Below are 23,611 nucleotides of genomic sequence, written 5' to 3' on the forward strand. Positions count from 1 at the left end.
CACTCCTATTTTGAATGACATCCTTGCTGGATAAAGTATTCTTGGCTGCATGTTTTTCTAATTTAGCATCCTGAATATATCATGCCAGTCCTTTGTGGCCTGCCAGGTCTCTGTGGATAGGTCTGCTGCCAATCTAATGTTTCTACCCTTGTCATTTACAGACTTCGTGTCCCGAGCTGCTTTCAGGATTTTCTCTTTGTCTCTGAGATTTGTTTTACTATTAGATGTCGAGGTGTTGACCTATTTTTATTGATTTTCAGCGGGTTTCTCTGTGGCCCTGGGGTTTTGATGCCTGTTTCCTTCCCCAAATTAGGGAAGTTCTGCACTATAATTTGCTCCAATATACCTTCTGCCCTTGTCTCCATTTCCTCTTCTTCTGTGATCCCAATTATTCTAATACTTTTTCTTCTTATAGAATCCCTTACCTCTTGGATTCTCCCCTTGTGATCCAGTTGTTGTTTATCTCTCTTTTTCTCAGCTCTTTATTCTTTATCATTTGGTCTTCTATATCACTAATTCTCTCTTCTGCCTCATTTATCCTGTCAGTTAGAGCCTCTATTTTTTATTGCACTTCATTAATAGCCTTTTTGATTTCAACTTGGTTAGAGTTGAGTTCTTTTATTTCTCCAGAAAGGGATCGTCTAGTATCTTCTATGCTCTTTTCAAGCCCAGCTAGTATCTTTATAATCGTCATTCTGAACCCTAGTTCCAACATCTTGCTAATGTCTGTATTGATTAGGTCCCTGGCAGCTGGTACTGCCTCTTGTTCTTTTATTTGAGGTGAGTTTTTTTGTCTTGTCATTTTATCAAGAGAATAGATGAATGAGAGAACAAAATGCTAAAAGAGTAACAGTGACCCCAGAGAAATATACACTAAACAAATCAGAAGAGACCCAAAACTGGGGGGAAAAGAAAAAAGAGGATGATCAGGGTGGTGAGTAGAATAGAGCCATACACTAGATTTTGGGTGTATTTTGGTCTGTTAAAAGAAACTGCCTGGGCGCCTGGGTGGCTCAGTTGGTTAAGTGACTGCTTTCGACTCAGGTCATGATCCTGGAGTCCCGGGATCGAGTCCCACATCGGGCTCTCTGCTCAGCGGGGAGTCTGCTTCTCCCTCGGACCCTCCCCCCTTCTCATGCTCTCTGTATCTCATTCTCTCTCTCTCAAATAAATAAATAAAATAAAAAATAAATAAAAAATAAAAAGACTGTCTTCAAAAAAAAAAAAAGAAACTGCCTCCCAGATTTTTAAAGAAAGAAAAACTCATACACACACACACACACACACACACACAAGGTTAAATACAATGAAGGGATGGAATATGACTGTAGAAATGAAAATTTTAAAAAATTCAAAAAACGAATTGATTAGTTGGTTGAAAAAGGAAGAAAGAATAATTCAAAAAGGGAAAATAAAAAATAAAATTAAAGTTGAAAGACTAAAGAATCATGGGAAAAAAGCCTTGAATTGTATGTGCTGTATATCCCTTTATACTTTATATATGAAAATGTTACCCTAAAATACATATAAGGACATAATACATAATCTATAATCTAGGACAAATCTATATATCCTGTATATTTTGCAGTTCTCAGTTGATCAGTAAACTTGGGCTTGGCTGGATGTTCTTGGTGTCTTCTGGAGGAGGGGCTTGTGGCATTGATTCTCAAATGTCTTTGTCAGAGGCCGAATTGCCTGGCCTTTGCCAGGGGCCAGGCTCAGTAATCTGCTTGGGTTTGCTCTAGGTATCTTTTGTTCTCTGAAGGCTTTCCGCTCAGCTTTAAGAGGATGAGAATGAAAATGCGGCCTCCCAATCTCTGGTCCCAGAGAAGCCTAGAGCTCATAGCCCCACTCCTCAGTGAGCCTTCAGAGAAAAACAGTCACTCCTGTCTCCCTGGTCTGTGGCCACACTGTGTGCTCACCCGGCCTGTGACTGAGCTTTTCTCTCTCTGGCACACGACCCCGTGTGCTGTCTCCAAACCCAGCAGATTCCTGCAGTGTGCTACTGCGCTGCTCCTCCTGGGGGAGGATGGGGACTCTCCCCGGATCTGCCGCTTGTTGGGTCCTTGCTGGAAGAACAGTGTCCTGTGTCTTGGATCACGGTTTATGGCAACCCCGAGCTGAGAGCCCACTCCTCAGCTCACTCTTTGCAGCCGTCTTCCCCTTTCTGATATCTGGGAGTTCTGCCACACTCAGGCACCCCCGGTCTTTCTGTGACCCCGTGAGTCCTGAGACCACACTGTCCCAGCGACAGTTCTATCTCCTACTTAGCCACCTCAGCAATATCCCTCCCTGGAGCCGAGTTTAAAAGTTCTGATTTTGTGCTCCCTTCTCTGTCACTTCCCTGTAGCCGGCTGATGGAGGCCCCCTCCCCCCATGGTCTTCCCATATATTGCTCAGATTCACTTAATCCACACGTCCTACCTTGCAGAAAATGGTCGCTTTTTTGTTCATAGAGTTGCTGCTATTTTTTTTCTTTGTTCTTCAGTTGAGTTCGTAGGTGTTGGGAATGGTTTGATGACTATCTAGCTGAATTCCTGGGACCAGACGAAATTTAGATCTGCTACTTTTCCGCCATCTTGGATTCTCACGTCCATAATAGTTATTGATATAGTTAGATTAAATAGCTGCAATGTTTGCTCTTGTTTTGTCTTTATTGCCTTTATTCATTGTTCCTATTTTTGTCTTTCGTTCTTTCTGCCTTTTGTGAGTTTAAGTGATTGCATTTTTTTCTGCTTTCTTACCACTTTTTTTAAGGATTTTATTTGTCAGAGAGAGAGAGAGCACAAGCAGGGGGAGTGGCAGGCAGAGGCAGAGGGAGAAGCAGGCTCCCCGCTGAGCAGGGAGCCCAGTGTGGGACTCTGTCCCAGGACCCCGAGATCATGACCTGAGCTGAAGGTAGACGCTTAACCGACTGAGCCACCTGGGCGTCCCTTTCTTAGCACTTTTAAAAAAAATGTTTTGAAATGTCTACCCTAGAGTAATCCCTGTAGATTTACAAGTAATTTTCATGTCAACTTTCATATAATGCTTCATTGTGAGCATATGATGGTGAAGTAATCCCAGTTCCTCCTCCTGTCCCTTGTGTCATTGATGACCTAGGCAGGCCCCAATTTACTCTGGTTTGATTTTAGATTTTTTGTCTTTGTAATGGTGTGAAAAATAATATTCATTCAGGAGAAGTTGTATTTGAATTCTGAACTTGGATTTTTTTCCCAGGCTAGTGATATATGCTAATGATTGATGTGGGCCTCTGAGCCATGGTCAAAAATTTTTTGAGATGTTTTTGGTACAAAAAAGTTTTTTTTTTAAAGGTCTTTATTTATTTATTTGACAGTAAGAGAGAGAGAGGGAACACAAGCAGGGGGAGCGGGAGAGGGAGAAGCAGGCTTCCTGCGGAGCAGGGAGCCCGATGCGGGGCTCGATCCCAGGACCCTGGGACCATGACCTGAGCCGAAGGCAGACGCTTAATGACTGAGCCACCCAAGCGCCCCCCAAAAGATGTTTTTATTAAATCATGGGTACAGGAGCCTTGGGCAGAAAGAGCTGCACAGGGATTGTGAGTGATTGATTACATACTTTTAATTTAGGAGGGTTAGAGATAAAGGTTGTTTCTAAAAGGATTGTCATGTGTTAAAGAAGACTTACAGGATCCTGGGACTGTGGCTATTATCAAGCTAAGGTTACCTTTTTGCCTCTAGTAAAGCATTAAGGCTGTTGTGAGCTCCTTGAGGGGGGGTCATACTTTCTCTGAAGTATTTGTCAGTGGGCTGCAAGTTGTAAGGAAATTTTTTATCTACATTTCTTTTGCCTTTGTTCTCCTCCTGAGTAAGATCCTTTCATGTCCTACTCATAAGCTGCAGTTCTTAACAGATAGTAACTTCTTTCCCTACTCAGTACCATTTGCCAAATATTCAAACAGCATTTGATGGCAAGCCCGTAATTTATTCAGCGGTCAGGGAATGGAGAAGAGGAGTTCACTTTTTTTTTTTTTTTTTTTTTTAAGGAGTTCACGTTCTAAAGGTACCTTCTTGATCTCATGGTTGGGGTTTTTGGGTTATGGTGATTTAGGGACTGGTAAGCAAGCTGACCTAGGGTTTTTTGGGAGAAGCAGCTTGGGATCAGAATCAAAAGTGTGACCTCTTTTCTCCCCTTAATTAGATGCAGTTGGTTCTGTTACATTAATGGTACTGTTTTGTTACTGGCACTAGTTTCTGGTGGCAAGTATCATGTAAGCAGGGCTGGAAAACCTGGATTATTGTGGCTTGTTTGGATGGAGCTTTTTAAAAAGTGAGTCTCTTGTGATCACAGCAAGCCAAATATTCTAATCAGCCATGAGACCATGCGGGTAAACAGCCAGTATACTAACAACTTTTCTGTTCCCATATAACCTTTACAACCATCTGTTTTTCATCATGGTATTCAGTAAATTATTTGAGGTATTCAGCACTTTGTTATATATCTTTTTTTTTTTTTTTAAGTGGCTCATGACTCTGAGATCAAGACCTGAGCTGGGATCTAGGGATGAACACTTATCTGACTGAGCCACCCATCGCCCCTCAGCACTTCATTATAAAATACGCACTGTGCTAGATTTGCTCAACTTTATAAAGGCTAATGTGAGTGTTCTGAGCACATTTAAGGTAGGATAGGCTAAGCTATTATGTATGGCAGGTTGGGTATATTAAATGGATTTTCAATTTGTGATAATTTAAACTTATAGTGGGCTTATTAAACATAACTAAGTTGAAGATCTGTATGTTTACATGAGTGTATGTAAGATAGAAAACGTAATAAAAAATACAGGTTGATATTATTTTGAACGGTTATCTTTTAGATCAGCCAGTAAGAAAAGTGAAAGTTTTAATTTTATGTGTATTTATTTTCATTTGTGGTTTCTTCTTGTAGTTTGGTGTTTCTGACTTTTATTATTTTCTTCTTTGTAGAGAATTTTTTAACATTTTTTTTTTTGTAAGGCAGCTCTTCTCTCAACAATTTCCCTCATGTTTGCTTCTTTGAGAAAGTATTTCTTTTTCACTTTTTTTTTTTTTAGAGAGAGCATGGATGTGTGTGCAAGCAAGGGGGAATTTAGAGGGGGTAAAGAAAAAAGAATCTTAAGCAGGCCCCAAGCCCACCCAGATAAATCCCATAACCCTGAGATACTGAGCCACCCACGTGCCCCTCCTTTGCTTTTGAGTGATAATTTTGTTTTAGGTTGGCTTCCTCCCCAACCTCCACAATTTAAATATTCTATTCCCAACTTCTGAGAGTTTGAATGATTCTTCTCATTGTTTTTCTGTGGGAAAGGTATTTTTTCTCCCTCTAGTTTCTTTCCAGATTGTTTTTAAAAATTCTTTTAGTTTCTCTTGTTTAAAAATGATATGCCTAAATTTATTTTTCCCTTTGGACATTTTTCCTCCCTCGTGTTCTCTGATCTTCCTGGATTTGTGATTTATTGTCTGACATTAATTTTGGGAGAAATTCTCTGTCATAATTACTCCAAATAATTTCTCTTCTCTTTCTCCCTGTTTTACCTTTTGATAGTCCAATTACACACTGTTAAATCTTTTTGTAGCCCCTCAGTCCTTGGATATTCTATCATCCCATTACTATCTCCTCCTCCCTCCCAGCGATTATTCCCCAGTTTTTGGTTTTTGAGGATTCTGTTGATAAATTCTTTATCTCTTTCCCCAGCTGTATCCAGTCTACTAATAATCCCATCAGAGGTATTCTTTATTCTTGTTACAGTGTTTTTGAAGTTAGCATTTCTTCTTGATCCTTTGTTACCATTTCTGTTTTCTCTGCTTCCATTGCCCATCTGTTCTTGCATGCTGTTCTGTTTATGTACTAGTTGTCTTTATCATATTGTAGTGGTAAGTTCACAGTTTGATAAATCCCATATACCTGCCATACTCCTTTTGATGCTTGTTCTGTCTTTTCAGATTGTGTGTTTTTCCATTGGTATGTCTTATAATTTTTTCCTAATACCTGGACTGGTGTATCAATTAAAAACTGCTGTAAATGGTAATGTGGTGGTATAGTGTGGGGCAAGGCAAAGTGTGTTATCAAGACTATGAATAGCTTCCCCTCTTTTTACTGAGCCTGTGCCTTTGGAAAGTGAAGTGAATTTTTCTGTTTTCTTTCTCCCCACTTAACAGTAGGAGGACTGGAGAGGGCTGCAGTTGGGTATTTCCCTTAAGGTTTTCCTACCCTGACCTTTCCTACTGGGGCAGTTCACTCTGGACGGTGTCTTATCTGGTAATATGTGACTCATTGTATTATGACTTTGGTCCTTCAGAGTTGTTTCAAAAATAAATCCTTAAAAAAAAATCCTTTAGTCACCTAGTTGTTTCTTAGACATGAAATATAATATATAAATATATATTTTAAAGATTTTATTTATTTATTTGACAGGGAGAGAGAGAGAGCAGGAACACAAGCAGGGGGAGTGGGAGAGGGAGAAGCAGGCTTCCTGCAGAGCAGGGAGCCCGACATGGGACTCGATCCCAGGAGCCTGGGATCATGACCTGAGCCGAAGGCAGACGCTTAATGACTGAGCCACCCAGGTGCCCCATGAAATGTAATATATTAATGAGACAAGGACTCTTATATAAACCAGTATTTCCAGAGCATTAAATTTTTGTATTTAAAGGGCGCCTGGGTGGCTCAGTTGGTTAAGCAACTGCCTTTGGCTCAGGTCATGATCCTGGAGTCCCTGGATCGAGTCCCGCATCAGGCTCCCTGCTTGGCAGGGAGTCTGCTTCTCCCTCTGACCCTACCCCCTCTCATGTGCTCTCTCTCTCTCATTCTCTCTCTCTCAAATAAATAAATAAATAAAATCTTTAAAAAAATTTTTTTTGTATTTAAAAATTGATTTTTTAAAATTTTATGATAATATTTTATATAATTATAAAAAAGCAAGTTTGGATGAGTGGTTGACTCCGTTGGTTAAATGTCTGCTTTCGTCTCAGGTCATGATCTCAGGGTCCTGGAATCCAGTCTCACGTGGAGCTCCCTGCTTAGCGGGTATTCTGCTTCTCCTCTGCCCATCCTCACCCCATCCCCTCCTTGTGGTCTCTGTTTCTCACTATCTCTCTCAAATAATTTAAAAGAAAAGGGGGGGAGAAAGAAAAAGTAAGTTTTCCTCAAGTTTTGTCTCTTCTCACTTTGTATAATGAAGTCTGTGGAAGATTGAATTTGATTTGTTTTGTTTTTGTTTTTTGGGTTTTGTTTTTTTTTTAAAGATTTTATTTATTTATTTGACAGAGAGAGACACAGTGAGAGAGGGAACACAAGCAAGGGGAGTGGGAGAGGGAGAAGCAGGCTTCCCACTGAGCAGGGAGCGTGATGTGGGGCTTGATCCCAGGACCCTGGGATCATGACCTGAGCCTAAGGCAGCGGCTTAACAACTGAGCCACCAAGGCGCCCCTTGTTTTGTTTTGTTTTTAATGATTTTATTTATTTGACAGAGAGAGACACAGCGAGAGAGGGAACACAAGCAAGGGCAGTGGTAGAGGGAGAAGCAGGCTTCCTGCCAAGCAGGCAGACCAACACGGGCTCAATCCCAGGACCCTGAGATCATGACCTGAGCCGAAGGCAGTCGCTTAACGACTGAGCCACCTAGATGCCCAGTTTGATTTGTTTTTGAGAGAGCTCAGCGCACATGCACTTGAGGGACGTTCAGGGTGTGTGTGGGGGTGGAGAACTCGAAGCGGGCTCTGCCTTCAGCTCCATGTCATGACCTTCAGACCATGGACCCAAGCTGAAATCAAGAGCCAAAATCAAGAGTCCATTGCCCAACTGACTGAGCCACCCAGGCCCCCCATGGAAGGAATTCAGATAATGTTTACAGTCCAAGTGTGAAAAAGTCTGAAATTCATAAAAATGAGTGTTAGAGATATGAAAATCCTTAGCATGTTATACTGTGTACAGTCTGCTCTTCTGGTATACTGCTGATACTTTCATTGTACTTTGACTTTGCGGGGCAATGTTTATTCCTAACTATTTTACTGTAAATGTTCTCCCTGAGTTAATTTAAGAAATAAATTCAAAGACTTTCTGATATGACTGAAAATGTCAGAATTTCCTGTTTTATTTTTTTATTTTTATTTTTTTGAAGATGTTATTTATTTATTTGAGAGAGCATACAAGCTGGTGAGAGAGGCAGAGGCAGAGGGAGAAGCAGACTCCCTGTTGAGCAGAAAGCTGGAGGCGGGGCTCCATCCCAGGACCCTGGGATCATGAGCCCAGCCAAAGGCAGTCGTTTAACCAGCTGAGCCACCCGGGTACCCCTTTTTAATTTTCTTCAATGTTGTCACAAATTCTAATAGGTTTACATGACATCTCTTTTACCTTTTACCTTCCCTGCCTTTTTTTAGGCTTGGCAGGAACTACTTCAAGTGATCCCAAACCCTTTCTACCTTTAGATGATTTAAGGAGCGTGGGAATAACCATTTTGAAATTAAAGTGAAGCTAGTAGTAGTTCAAGGTAATGTTGATTGTATTGATGAGGGAAACAAAGACAAGAGACATAAAGCTTAAATTAAATCTCCTTACAACTTGCAGCCCACTGATATCTGAAACTGCAGAGTGTGACCTTCTTCAAGGAACTTGTGGCTGCCTTAGTGCTTTATTTTATTAAAGAAAAAAGTAACCTTAAGAGCAGCTAGTCCCTTGAGATCCTGAAAGTTTGACTTCCAAATTCCTTATATACTTACGCTATCCCTAACCCCCACTAATTAAAAAGTATATAATCAGTCACTCCTCACAGTCCCAGTACAGCTCTTTGTGCCCATGGGTTGTGTCCCTATGCTATTATAAAATCACTTTTTTGCACCAAAAACATCCCAAGAATTCTTAGCCATTTGTTCATGAACTCCAGACTTATAAATTTCATCAGTTTGAACAGAAACATGTATGTATGTAGCTTAATTTTTCTGGAAGTGAGTTGCATTTTTGAGGAAAAAATTAGAAAATTTATTATAATATGTAATAGACTTAGAAAATTACCATGAGATTTGGTCCATGAGGGAAACCAAAATTGTTGAAGTAATTGCCAAGACTCGACATTCATTTAAGTGCAAGGATAAAATTTGATAATGGTTTTATGTAGGTGATCTGTAAATTATTTATTTCTCTTGTGTTCATGGATAATTTTATTGGTACCCATAAACATTAAATTGTTTGCTATTTATATCACAGTGTGCTGAGATGCAGGCTAGAGGGGCAGCTTATTAAAAATCTTTATTGTGTGGATTTTCAAATGGGACATTAATTCACTAATAATTATTTTCCCTTTTTCAGCATTATCTGCATATCAGAGATACTACAGTTTACAGACTGACTACTGGAAGGTTAGTACACATTGGAATGGCAGTTTTTTCTTATTTTGGGAGAAATTATACAAAATCATAATTCTGAGTACATGGAGAGAGAAAGATTATTTTCTGTAGCTATTTTGTGTTGAAGTATCGTGTTTCCTCATTGCTATTTTTGTGGCATCTTTTTTTTTTTTTAAGATTTTATTTATTTATTTGACAGAGAGAGACACAGCGAGAGAGGAATACAAGCAGGGGGAGTGGGAGAGGGAGAAGCAGGCTTCCTGCAGAGCAAGGAGCCCGATGCGGGGCTCGATCCCAGGACCCTGGGATCATGACCCAAGCTGAAGGCAGATGCTTAACGACTGAGCCACGCAGGCTCCCCCTGTGGTATCTTCTTAGTAAGAGATACTAGGTGTGGTGCTTTAATAACAAACAAAATTAAAAAAAATCCTGTTCCTTTTTAAGTCCAGAGCTGGAAATAAATGAAGGATGGTGGATCGTTTTTTTTTTTAAGATGCGTGAGCTAGGCTGCATGCTAAGGGAAGGATTCCTCATTTTTATATTTTCTCTGTGATTGGAATTCTGCAGAGAATGAAAACTATTTTAGAAGGTCTATTTAAATAAAGAATTATGTGTAAGGATAAATTATCCATTGTATTATGTAAGTTGAACCAGATAAACTAAGAGGTTAATCTTTCATAGCATATATACTTCCAAGTATGGCATAGGAAGCTAAATAGATTGCTTTTCAACAATAACCGTCATTATTCTATACCACAGAATAGATTAATCTTGTCATAGGATATAAGCCATAATCTGTTTTAGGTATAACTGCCATGAGGATTAGTTTTGGCAGTGTTGTCTATAACTAACTAACTAATTCAATGTCATGAATGGGAAATTTTAGGGTATGCAAAATAAATGTTGGTCCCTAATTTAAGTAAAAATGGAGCAGAAGGAATGAAAACTGAAGTCTTCTTAATCCATAAATATTCTAATATGTTTATTTAAATTTGTTTCTAATTTCTGTTTTGGTTACAGTGTTAGAGAAATATAATTCAGTCTACCCTAGAATACATCCTTTTGAATGTTAAAAGTCAGTGTTTTGTTTTTCTTTAAAAAGATTTTATTGTTAAGTCATTTCTACACCCAATGTGGGGCTTGAATATACAACCCCCAGATTAGGAGTTGTGTATTCTACTGATTGAATCAGCCAGGTGTCCCATGTGGTTTTTAATTAACATAGTTGTGTAAACATCACCACAGTCAAATTTAGAATATGTTCGTCATATGAAAACAAAACCCTGTATTCTCTTCCCTAATTCCTCCATAACCTTTTCCCTAAGGAAACAATTAATTTGCTGTTACATATTTGCCTAGTTTGAACTGGCTTTTTCACTTAACAAGTTTTCAGAGTTCGTCCCTACTGTAGCTTGTATAGCCAGTACTTAAATTTTTTATTTGACTGAGAAGGAGTGAGCACAAGTAGGGGGAGTGGCAGGCAGAGAGAGGGAGAGGGAGAAGCAGGCTCCTCCCCACTGGGATCATGACCTGAGCCACCGAGGTGCTCTCTTTAGAAGATTTTGTTTGTGGGTGGGGCTGCAGTCAGACTTCCCCAGCCCACTGTTGGGGCTGCAGTAGTCTGGTGTGTGGTTATTTTTCCCTCTCCCCAGGGCAAGAGTCTTTCTGGAGTGGTGTTGGCCCCTAGTGGGGCTTGTTGCACACTTCCTGTGGCCTGTGCCATGGACGGACTCTGTCAAGAGAATATTGGAGGGGGCGCATCTGCAAAGTGTAGTGTTATAAGTTAGGTAGTGAATTTCTTCTTGTTGGGGGCCGTATGTTTATGCCGGGGGAGGGGGGGTTAGAAGGAGGGAAATGGTGCTTGCCAGCTCCCTTGTTTCTAAAGGAGTCTCCCAGGAATCTCTGTCCCTACAGACATGGTCTGAGATTAGTAAATAACTCTCCCTCCCTTACATACAGGTGTTTTTCAAACTGCTGCTTCTATGCTTTATGTTCCTGAGCTTTTTGTTTTGCTGTCTTATTAGCAGAGGGGACTCAATTTCGTCAAGTGAGCTGACCTTTACAAATTCAGTTTTTAAGTCTGGCTTGAACTCATGCATTTAGACCCTCTTGTTTTCAAAGGCAAATGTTAGGGGATTGTTCTTCCCTGCTTAAGCTCACTGGTGTGAGTGTTTGTGTCTCTCCCCGTCTTGCACTTGTTCCCATGTCTGTTTAGCTCCCTTTACCTTCTTCTTTGTGGCCTCTGCTCTACATTTAGTTGTGGGGTTTGTTCTTGATCTCTTTGGGTTGTTTTCTGGGTTACTTACACTAATATGGGTGTTACCTAGGTGTATCCGTGGGACAGGTGCATTAGGATCCTCCTCCTCCATCTTTCCTGGAAAGCAGCTTCATTTTTTTTTTTAAATAGCAAAATTTCCAGGGGTGCCTGGGTGGCTCAGATGGTTAAGCATCTGCCTTCAGCTCAGGTCATGATCCTGGAGTCCTGGGATGGAGTCCCGCATCGGGCTCCCTGCTCAGTGGGGAGCCTGCTTCTCCCTCTCCCTCTGCCTCTCTCCCTGGTCATGCTCTCTGTCTCTCTCTCTGTATCTCTGTGTCTCAAATGAATAAATAAAATCTTTAAAAAAAACAACAACAACAAATAGCAAAATTCCTGTGTTTGGATATTCATTTTATTCTGTTAACTGTTGATGGACATTTACTGTTTGTCTCCCATCTTTTGCATATAATGATTCATACTACTGTATGAATCCAAAGTTCACTTTGGAACTTGTTTTGTTGAATGCATGTTTTTATTTCTCTTGGAATGGAGTAGAGTCTAGTGGGTTAGGTAGTAATTAAAATTCTTAAATGATCTGTAAGGCCGTTTTACATACTGTGTGCACTATGTTACATTCTCACATTCTGTATGGAAGATCCCACTTCCTCCATAATCTTGTGATTATGTCTTTAAAAATTTTTTTTTAATTTAAAGACATATTTATTTGTTTTAGAGAGAGATCCCGAACAAGTAGGTAGAGGGGCAGGGGGAAAGGGATAGGGAGCTGATCTCAGGCCGACTGCCTGCTGAGCACAGCATCTGACACAGAGCTCATCATGACCTGAGCTGAAATCACAAGCTGAGTCCTTATCGGGACTAAGCCACCCAGGTTCTCGTGTCTTTTCAAAATTTTTATCATCCTAATGGGTGTGAAGTAGTTTCCCACTGAGGTTTTTTTCTTAAGATTTTATTTATTTATCTGAGGGAGAGAAAGAGCGATCGAGCGAGCACGTGCGAGCACACAGGGAGGGAGAGGAACAAGCCCGACCCCGCTCTGAGCACAGAGCTGGACATTGAACATGGGGCTTGATTCCACACCACCAAGATCATGACCTGAACAGAAACTAAGAGTCCGACGCTCAACCAAGTGAGTCACCCAGGCTCTCCTCCCACTGAAGTTTTTATTTTAATTGCCCTCAAGACTAATGATGTTTGAACATTTTCCTGTTAATTGGCCGTTTGCATATTTTTTTTTTTTTAGAAATGTGTATTCAGATTCTTTGTCTAATTATAATTCTTTGTCTTTAATATTAATTTGCTAGAGTTATTTATCTCATAGATTTATGGAGGTTTTCTCCTATTAGGTTGTCTTTTCATATGTGTTAGAACTCCTTAAAGCACAAAAGTTTGCCTACCGTATACCTATTTTTTTTTCCTTTTGTTGCTTCATGCTGTTTGGTCCCTTATACCTGTTAAGCATCTGTAGCCATAAAAATTGTTTTTTTTTATTATGTTAATCACCATACATTACATCATTAGTTTTTGATGTAGTGTTCCATAATTCATTGTTTGTGCATAACACCCAGCGCTCCATTCAGTACGTGCCCTCTTTAATACCCATCACCAGGCTAACCCATCCCCCCACCTCCTCCCCTCTAGAACCCTCAGTTTGTTTTTCAGAGTCCATCGTCTCTCATGGTCCGTCTCCCCCTCCGACTTACTCCCCTTCATTCTTCCCCTCCTGCTATCTTCTTCTTTTTCTTTTTTCTTAACATATGTTGCATTATTTGTTTCAGAAGTACAGATCTGTGATTCAACAGTCTTGCACAATTCACAGCGCTCACCATAGCACACCCTACCCAATGTCTATCACCCAGCCACCCGTTTTTTTTCTTTTAAGAGTTTTAAAATTGTTACTCTTTTACATCCCTCATCATTTTGAGTTAATTTTTGTATGTGGTGTGAGGTCAAGTTCCAACTTTATTCTTTTGCATTTGGGTATCTCTTTCTCACAGTACTGTTTGTTCAAAAGAAAAATTTTCCCTGTTTTGACTCTGTTAATAGTCTCTTAACCTTGTATGTGTAGGTTTTAGACTCTCAGTTTTATTTCATTGATATTTTATACCTTCAATACCACATTTTGCATTTTATTTTTTAAACCTGCTTATATTGTTGAATCTAAATTTTGTCTCATAGGCAGCAGATAGACTATTTTATTATAAATGGAATTGTTTCTGTAGTTTTATTTTATTTTCAAACATTCATTTTAAGTGTGAGAATTGTATATAGATTTTGTATTTTCAACCTTCCTGAACTTGTTTATCAATTCTAATACTTACTGTGATTTATTTTGGATTTCCTGTGTATAAGATCATGTCATCTGCAGATGTAGATTGTTTTACCACTACATTTACCAAATTTCCAATTTGGATGCCTTTTGCTAGTTTCCTCCCTTTGTTCTTACCTCTGTCCCTTTCCTCCCTACCATAACTGTCCCAATTACAATCTGTAATAAAATGTTAAGTACAAATGCTGAGAGCAGGCATTTTTGTCTTGCTTCTGTTTTGAAGAGGAAAACGTTGTTTTTCACCTAGTTTGATGTTAAATGGGGGTTATTTATTAGTTATCTTTTATTAGGGTGTAAGAAGATCTTATTTTATTTAATTGTGTTTTTTCATCATGAAAAGGTGTTCAGTTTGGTCCTCTTTTGAGTCTGTTTAGATCATGATTCCTTGTTTGATTCATTGGTTATTTAAGAAGTATAATTTCAACCTTTTTGGGGTTATCTTAAAATTTCATTACATTTTATTCAAAGAACATACAGTTGAATCTTGAACAACAAGGGGTTAGAGGCATCAACACTATGCATTCAAAAAATCTGTGTATAACTTTTGACTTCCCAAAAAAGTTAACTGCTAACTGGTGACTTGAAGGCTTACCAATAACACCATTGATTAACACTTATTTTGTATGTTATTTGTATTACATACTGAATTCTTCAAATAAGCTACAGAAATAAAACGTTAATAAAGACATAAGAGTTTAGAAAATACATTAGCAGTACAATACTGTATTTATGCAAAAAAAATCCAGGTAAGTGGACCCACATAATTCAAACTCATTTTTGAAGGCCAGCAGTTCTTTATACTCTTTCAGTTCCTTTTTATTTATTCAGATTTATTTTATGGCATTAGATTAGTTTTATCTTGGAGAATGTTTCGTGTACACAAGACGAATATATATTCTGTTTTGTTGGGTTAAGTGTTCTCTATTAAGTTTACTGGATTGAAAGTTATGTTCCCAAGTTTTCTGTTTTCCTATTGATCTTTTGTTTTATCTGTGTTGAATATGAGATTGAACTATTGATGAATTGCCTACTTTTGGGGATCAGTTTTTGCTTCATGTATATTCTGGTACTCTCTTGTTAGGAGCATATATGTTTATAATTATTGTATGTTTTTACTGAATAAATTGTTTTTTGCTTTTGTTCCAACTTTTTGAAGATATAACTGACAAAACTGTGTAAGTTTAAAGAATACATATGTGTTTAAGGTATATAATGTGTTGATCTGATAAATTTATGTTGCAAAATGTTTGACATGCTTGCGTTAGCTATTACCTTTATCATGTCCTAAAACTACCATTTTTTTTTTTGTCTTGAGAACTTAAAAAATTTGCCAGCTTAACTTTCAAATACAGCATACAGAGATTGATACTGTCAGTGTCCTGATAATTTCAGGCAACTTCTTTTTGTTTTGAAGTATTAAGTTTCATATTAGTACAGATAATCCAGAATTTTCATAATTGTTTTCATGATATATTGCTGTCCATCTTTTTATTTATAATATGTGCCTTTGAATGTAAAGAATTTCTTCTGAAGGCAGTATATACTTAGATCTTTAATTTCTTCCAGTGTGATAATTTGCACATTTTCATTGTTTAATCCTAGGGTTTTTTTGGTCATTCATTTAATGGATATACATCTGTCTTTTACTTTTATATGTCTGTTTTTTTACCTCAATTCTTACATTACTGCTTTCTTTTGCAGAAAGCAAATATATTTTAATTTCTTCAGATGTTTTTCATTTTATCTTTTTGAATTATTTCATTAGTAGTGCTTTAGGGCTTACCCATGTACATGTTAAGTTACGAATTTACTTAGTTATAGTAATTCCTTGAAATGTAGAAACAAAATTATTCTTATATACCTCTGTGTATGTGTTTCCCTTTTTTTATTCTTAAAAACTTTATGCCAGTAAGTGTTGCAACTCCAACATTTACATTGTTGTACGCATTATGTAATAGTATAGTGTTAGAAGATTAGTTTATATAATTTGTCAACTTTAAAAAAGATAGTTTTGTTAGCCTTTTATTTTTTTATTTTTTATTTTTTAAGATTTTATTTATTTATTTGACAGAGAGAGACACAGTGAGAGAGGAAACACAAGCAGGGGGAGTGGAGAGGGAGAAGCAGGGGGAGTGGGAGAGGGAGAAGCAGGCTTCCCACTGAGCAGGGAGCCCGATGTGGGGCTTGATCCCAAGACCCTGGGATCACGACCTGAGCCCAAGGCAGATGCTTAACGACTGAGCCACCCAGGCGCCCCCTGTTAGCCTTTTAAATTCTTATTTCTGATTCTCATAATTGTTTTGTATGTTTGATTTACCACCTGGAGTCTTTCTTTAGCCCAGTACATCTTTGTTCCCACTAACCCCATTTGTTTTGTAATTAATAACAAGCTACATTACAATATATATTAGGCCTAACAGTAGTTATATATAGATTGCTTAAACAATTGTTTTCCAGTCGGATAGAAGAAAAGAAAGGAAATACGATGTATGCTGTGTTCCATAATTGCATTTATTATCTTCACCAACACTTTTTGGTCTTTGTTATTGTTGTTCTTGTGGGGTTTTGTGGGGGGGTTGGGAACTTTAAATTACTAAGGCTCTTGCTGTAAGGCTGAAGAGCTTTATTAGAATTATTGAAAGGTGGGTGTGTTTGCAGTGAAAAAAAATTTTTTTTTAATCTGCAAATGTTGGGGCGCCTGGGTGGCTCAGTCGTTAAGCGTCTGCCTTCAGCTCAGGTCATGATCCCAGGGTCCTGGGATTGAGCCCCACATCAGGCTCTCTGCTCCGCGGGAAGCCTGCTTCTCCTCCTCCCACTCCCCCACTTTTGTTTCCTCTCTCACTGTCTCTCTCTCTCCATCAAATAAATAAATAAAATCTTTTAAAAAATGTGGAAATGTTTATTTATCCTCCATTGTTGAAAGAGCTTTGCTAGGATAGAGAATTCTTGGTTGACTGTTTTCTTTGAGCAGTTTGAACATTATCACTGTATCTGAGGAGAAATCATCTGTCAATCTAATTGGCTTTTTAGGGTAAATGATTATTTGTTTTTCTTTTGCTTTCAAGATCTTCTACTTGTCTTTATTTTTCAACATTTTATTTTTCTTTATTTTCTTTTTTTTTTTTAAGATTTTATGTATTTGACAGAGACACAGTGAGAGAGGAGGGAACACAGCAGGGGGAGTGGGAGAGGGAGAAGCTGATTCTCCACTGAGCAGAGCCTGCTGCGGGTCGCAATCCCAGGACCCCGAGATCATGACCCAGGCGCCCCTATTTTCTTATTTTTTTTAAGATTTTATTTATTTGACAGAGAGAGAAAGCACAAGCATGGGCAGCAAGCAGGCTCACAGCTGAGCAGGGAGCCTAATGGGGGGGTTCAATCGCAGGACCCTGGGATCATGACCCGAGCTGAAGGCAGATGCTTAACTGACTGAGCCACTCCGGCATCCCATTTTTCAGCACTTTTAAAAAAGGATTTGTTTGTTTATTTTAGACAGAGAGATGGGGGGGAAGCACACTCCTTGCTGAGTGCTGAGCCTGACTCAGGGCTGATCCCGAGATCCTGAGACCATGACCTGAGCTGAAATCCAAGAGTTGGGTACTTAACCCAGCTGAGCCACCCTGGCCCCCGTTTTTCAGCATTTTTTACTTTATTATTTTTAAAAATTTATTTTTTTTAAAGATTTTATTTATTTGCCAGAGAGAGTGGGAGAGGGAGCACAAGCGGGGGAAGGGCACCAGAGGGAGAAGCAGACTCCCCGCTGAGCAGGGAGCTCAATGTGGGACTCAATCCCAGGACCCTGGAATCATGACATGAGCGGAAGGCAGATGCTTAACTGACTGAGCCACCCAGGCATCCCAGCATTTCATGCCTTAATGTCTCTGTGAATCCTCCCTCCTCTCCTGCTTTGTATTAGTTGAGTTCGTTGATGTGCAAATTAAAGTTTTCTCTGAAACTTGGGACGGTTTTCAGCCATTTATTATTGGATATTTTTTCTTTTCCCTTTTTTCTTCTAGCATTTTTGTTACACGTGTTATTGCGTTTAACGTCCTATCACGTTTCTCTTCATGGACTTTTCTCTCTCTTCCTTGGATTAATCTCTGCCATATATCTTTATTTATTTATTTATTTTAAAAGATTTTATTTATTTATTTGACAGAGAGAGACACAGAGAGAGGGAACACAAGCAGGGGGAGTGGGAGAGGGAGAAGCAGGCTTCCTGTGGATCAGAGAGTCCGATGCGGGGCTCCTGGGATCATGACCTGAGCTGAAGGCAGCTGCTTAATGCCTGAGCCACCCAGGTGCCCCTGCCATATATCTTTAAGTTCACACATTCATTTGCCTACTTCAAGTATACTTTTGGCCCCTCTAATTAACTTTTGATTTAGTTAATTTTTTTAGCTCCAGAATTTCCATTTGATTCTTCTCTTTATTATGTAAACTCTACGCCCAACTTTGGGCTCAAACTCATGACGTACCATCACTACCACCATCCCCACCAGTCAAAAGTCACATCCTTCCCTGACTGAGCCAGACAGGTGCTCCTGTTCGATTATTTTTTTATGATTTTATTTTTTGTGTTGATATTCTTTATTTGGTAAGACATTGTCACCATAATTTACATTTTGAAATATATTTTAGTTATTGAATATGTGTATAATGGCTATTTTAAATTTGTTAAACCAGTCACATGGTTGGGACACCTGGATGTCTCATTTGGTTAAGTGTCCAACTGTTGATTTTGGCTCAGGTCATGATATCAAGGTTCTCAGATCAAGCTTTGTGTGGGGTTTGGTGCTCAGTGGGGAGTCTGCTTCTTTCTCTCCCTCTGACCTCCCGACTCATGCACTTTCGTGTGCTTTCTCTCTCTCTTTTTCAAATAAAATCTTTTTTTTTAAAGATTTTAATTTTTTGAGAGAGAGAGACACGGAGAGGGAACACAAGCAGGGGGAGTGGGAGAGGGAAAAGCAGGCTTCTCACTGAGCAGGAAGCCAGATGTTGGGCTCGATCTCAGGACCCTGGGATCATGACCTGAGCTGAGGGCAGATGCTTAGCCGACTAAGCCACCCAGGCATCCTGGTTTTTAGTTTTCTACAGTACTTCAGGACATAAAGTGTTCCACAAATATTCTAATTAAAGTTTGGCTCTTTTCCAGTAATCGTTTTTTGTTTGTTTGTTTTTTTAAAGATCTTATTTATGTATTTGACACAGAGAGAGGGAGCACAAGCAGGGGGAGTGGCAGGGAGAGAGAGAAGCAGGGAGAGAGAGAAGCTCCCACTGAGCAAGGAGCCTGGAGCGGGACTTGATCCCAGGACCTTGAGATCATGACCTGAGCCGAAGGCAGATGCTTTACCAACTGAGCCACCCAGGGGCCCCTGCAGTAATAGTTTTTGAAGTGATTGTTTGGGATTTGTCCTGATTTCAGGAGTGCATTTGCTGGTTGACTCTTTCTGTAGGTCTATCTGGTAAGCTTTCTAACCTATAGGTTCCTATTTTGCTCCTCATTTCAATGTATGGATTCTCTTCTCAACACAACCAAATAATTCTCAGACACCAGCATGATGTCCTGCAAGTCAACTAAAAGATAGCGTCAGGCTCAGTCCCACTAAACATCATCCTCCTGCCACCTTCAGATTCCAAATGCAAGCCCAGGTTGATACTTCTAGTCAGACTGGAGGTTCCTTCCATGTTACCTGAAACTGGGTTCACCTTTTGGTGGGCATTGACCCAAAAGACTCAAGCCAAAAGATTGAACCAAGCCAAAGAATTCGAAAAGGAAGAGTTTTACTTGCAACAGGTGATGGAGAGCCCTGGGGATTTTTTCCAAAGCAGTATCCCCGAACAGAATGGGGGCAGTTTTACGGTAAGGGTGTATACATATTTATGAAGTGGCTTGCACTTTGGGGAATACATCATGGGGCAGGAGTCATCTTAGGGGTAACAGATTCCAGGTCTAAGTCACAAGGTCTGGCCAGGGTCAGCATTGCCAGTTCTCTCACTCTAGTTAGTCTGATATCTGAGTCCTCAAATGTGTTTAACTCCTGCAGAGATAACTCAAGAACATGCATCAGGTCACTCTTCACTTTTGAGTCAGTACTGGGAGTTATATCACTGATTTATTGTCCCTTATATGTGTAGGATGTCTCCTGGTTTGGCGGTGTTCTTTCTTTCATAATACGGCTGGCAGCCTAAAAGGACTTTTGACAAGAAAGCCATGTCTATCTGTCTTTTTCTGGGGACCAATAACTCCTTGTGCTTATATTTATTATATAAGGATGTAAGGCAAGAGCAGGCATTTGAAAGAGATGCATTGGGCAAAATGTGGAAAATGGATGTGGGGACTCCATTTTCTCTAAATGTACCTCTCTTTTGCGTATTTCCACATATTCACCAACAGGAAGCTCGCTGAACCCTACCTTTAGATTTTAAGGAGACTTTATAAAATAGATATGATTGGCTAAATCATTGGTCATTGGTAACTGAACTCAGTCTCTAGCCCCTCTCTGTCTCTGGAAGTTGGAAGGATGGAGCTGAAAGTTCCAACTCTCCTATCACATGGTTGGTTTTTCCTACGATCAGCCCTATTCTTAGGTAACCTAGGGGCATCCAGAAGTCACCTCAATAATACAGACACCCTTATGCCTTTTGTCACTTAGGAATGTGCCTGAAACAGGGATGAAGGCCAAATATATATTTCTTATTATAAAACATTATCACAAGGTTTATCTTATATATCTAAGTTTTTTATATCACAATATTGACTCCTGAGAGTACCCCTATTCTTGAATTTCTCCATTATTCATTGGTGAAGGAAGTCAGTTGTGTTGGTAAAGCTTTGTGTAGCTTAGTGAAGCCCTCTTCCTCTGGCAAAATCTCTGAACCACAGTTTTGTATTTGGGTCTTCGGACAATGGTAAGTAATGTTTTCATTGCACCCTTGTTTTAGGAGTTATAGTGCTTGATGGAGTGTTTGGCAGCATTCTCAGGTCTTCTCAACTTGCCTCTTCTGGTGTGGCCACCATCTTACGAATCCAGCTGGTGTGTAACAGATGGTGGGGCTCTACTCTTCTAAATGCCCTGTTCCCAACGTTAGAATCTTTGTCCCATGCATGGTGATTTGGTATGAAGAAGAGAGTCAGCCATCCGTGCTCCTAACCCCACACCCACCTGCTGTCACGTGGAGCTTAGTGACGTCAAGATATAGCTAGCTATTACTCCTCTCTGGAAGATACAAGATCCCTTTGATTGGGAGCTAGGGCAGAAGGAACCTGTATTCTTGATTACACCCTTCTGAGATGAAGTTTCTGTCACAATAATCTAAGAAGGTAGAGGGAAAATTTCATGGTTCAAACTCCAAAGACTAACATTTCTGTGGTTTAGTAGTTTTTCTTCCACTAAACAGGTTTCTGCATTTGCTATATAGTCTTAAGACATTTGAAGATATTTTAACTAGTTATACTTTTTTTTTTTTTTAAGACAGAATATAAGCAGGGGGAGGAGCAGAGGGAGAAGGAGAAGCAGGCTCCCCATTGAGCGTGAAGCCCGATGTGGGGTTTGATCCCAGGACCCTGGGATCATGACCCTGAGCCAAAGGCAGACACTTGACGAATGAGCCACCCAGGTGGCCTGGTTGTACTCTTTATAATGTTCACCATTCTTTTTATGAAGCAAGTCCACATTACATTGTCATACAGGACATTGAATTACCACTTATAATATTATATTTATTTGTATATGTTTTTGACTTAACCATAATATCTATCTTTGGGAATGTTCAGTAGTGCACTTGAAAAGAACTTACTGTAATGTTTACATAATATAGTCTTTTCTACCCTTTAATATTGAATGTGTTTTTATATTTGAAATTTTTTTTCTCAGCATATAAATGGTATCTCCCTGTTTGTTTTTTTAAATCTGATGATCTCTAGGTTTTGTTTGTTTTTTCAAATTGGTCAGTGCTTTTTCTTATTTTTTTAAAGATTTTATTTATTTGAGAGAGAGCACACAGAGTAAGAGTGAGAAGCAGACTCCCTGCTGAGCAGAGAGCCTGATGTGGGGCTCAATCCCAAGACCCTGAGATCATGACCTGAGGTGAAGGCAGACGCTTAACTAACTGAGCCATCCAGGTGCTCTGATCTCTGGGTTTCAACTGTGTAACTGGGCCACAGGGGCCATGTCTTCAGGGGTCCCAAACAACCAGCCCAGTTTTAGCCACTCGACACTGACAAAATCCAAAGGCAGAGGAATGACTGGTGGTGAAACAAGAAAGGAGTTTATTTCACTGAGGCCAACACCAGGAAGACAGTGGACTAAGGTCTCAAAAACTGCCTCCAAAGTGCTGAGAAGAGTTCTAAGTTTATAGAAGGAGATTGTGGGATAAAAGTGGGTAGGTATATGTAGGTGGCCAGTAAAGGTCAGGTCGATCCATCATTTGTCTTGGGGTCAGTCCCGGGTTCTTGCTAGCTCAGGGCAGTCTTATGGCTTGAGGGGTAGTTTTGGTTCCCATCAGGGAATGCTTTGTCCTCAGCGTCTTTTGCCTGAGTTAAGAGATAAGCTGGAAAGAACTTAAGTGAGTACACACTGAGGTCAGAATGGAGGTAGTTGAAGTCCTATTTTGATAGAAAATTTTAATCCATTTTCATTTAATATAAAAATTTTTTTAAAGATTTTATTTATTTATTTGACAGAGAGAGAGACAGCGAGAGAGGGAACACAATCAGGGGAGTGGGAGAGGGAGAAGCAGGCTTCCTGCTGAGCCAGGAGCCGGATGCGGGGCTCGATCCCAGGATCCTGAGATCATGACCTGAGCCAAAGGCAGTCGCCTAACCAACTGAGCCACCCAGCTGCCCCTAATATAAATTATTAAGTTGTTTTTGCAACTTCCACCCAAGTTATTTTACTTTTTTCCTTCTTACATTTTTTAGTTTATTCTTCCTTTTTTTGTGTAAATCTCAAAGTTTTTACTGTTGCTTTTTTTCTTCATTAACTCAGCTGTATTTGCTCATTTGTTTTCTTTAATAATACTATTCAAATTAGGATATTTTAGCCAGGTTATTGTTAACATTTGGGCAGTTAATTCTGTGTTTGTGGATGTCTTTGCCACACAGATGTATAGCAGAATATGTGCCCCTGCCATTTAAATTCTAGTAGCACCCTCCCTTTATTAGCTGTGATAGTAAAAATTTATGTTATGTAATGTTACTGAGAGACAAATTTCTCATGATTGAGACTCCTTGCTCCATGTATTTCAGTATTCATTTTAAGTTATTATACTGAACTTTTAAGAAAATAATATGCTAGTTCCCCATCTGTGTAATAAGTTTAGAACAGGATATGTAATGTATATACTACGTATCTCTTACTTTTAATCAGTTGAGGAAAAAGATGCTGGGATCACTTCTCGACATGTTTTTGTGTTTTACATGTTTTAAGTTGCCTTGAGTTAGTATCTAGGAATGGGAGTTCTGAGGTATAAAGTTACACTTTATTAGAATCTACCCAGACTTTTTTTCTTCAAATGGTTTGTATTTTGTGTTACCACTAGTACCGTGTATAAGGCTTCTTTTGCTTCATATCCTCAGTAGCACCTAGTCTTGTGACATTTACTTATTTATACATTTTATTTATTCATGAGAGAGAGAGAGCGTATGTGAGAGAGAGCATAGCA

At 39.4% G+C, this 23,611-nt stretch overlaps 1 protein-coding gene across 11 annotated transcripts in view; it reads left to right on the forward strand.

The window, feature by feature from the left end:
• LOC148162094 (lysine-specific demethylase 6A-like) overlaps positions 1–23,611 on the forward strand; it is a 166,154-nt gene that overhangs the window by 30,502 nt on the left and 112,041 nt on the right. For all 11 annotated transcript variants that reach the window (XM_088020334.1, XM_088020336.1, XM_088020335.1 and 8 more), the window contains exon 4: positions 9,304–9,353. In XM_088020334.1, coding sequence (XP_087876460.1) covers positions 9,304–9,353 — 50 coding nt within the window. The remainder of the gene's footprint in view (positions 1–9,303; positions 9,354–23,611) is intronic.

The sequence above is a fragment of the Eumetopias jubatus genome, unplaced genomic scaffold (assembly GCF_037043125.1).
Source record: "Eumetopias jubatus isolate StellerSeaLion01/CBP00866 unplaced genomic scaffold, mEumJub1_p1.0 scaffold_23, whole genome shotgun sequence".
NCBI classification, from domain to species: domain Eukaryota; kingdom Metazoa; phylum Chordata; class Mammalia; order Carnivora; family Otariidae; genus Eumetopias; species Eumetopias jubatus.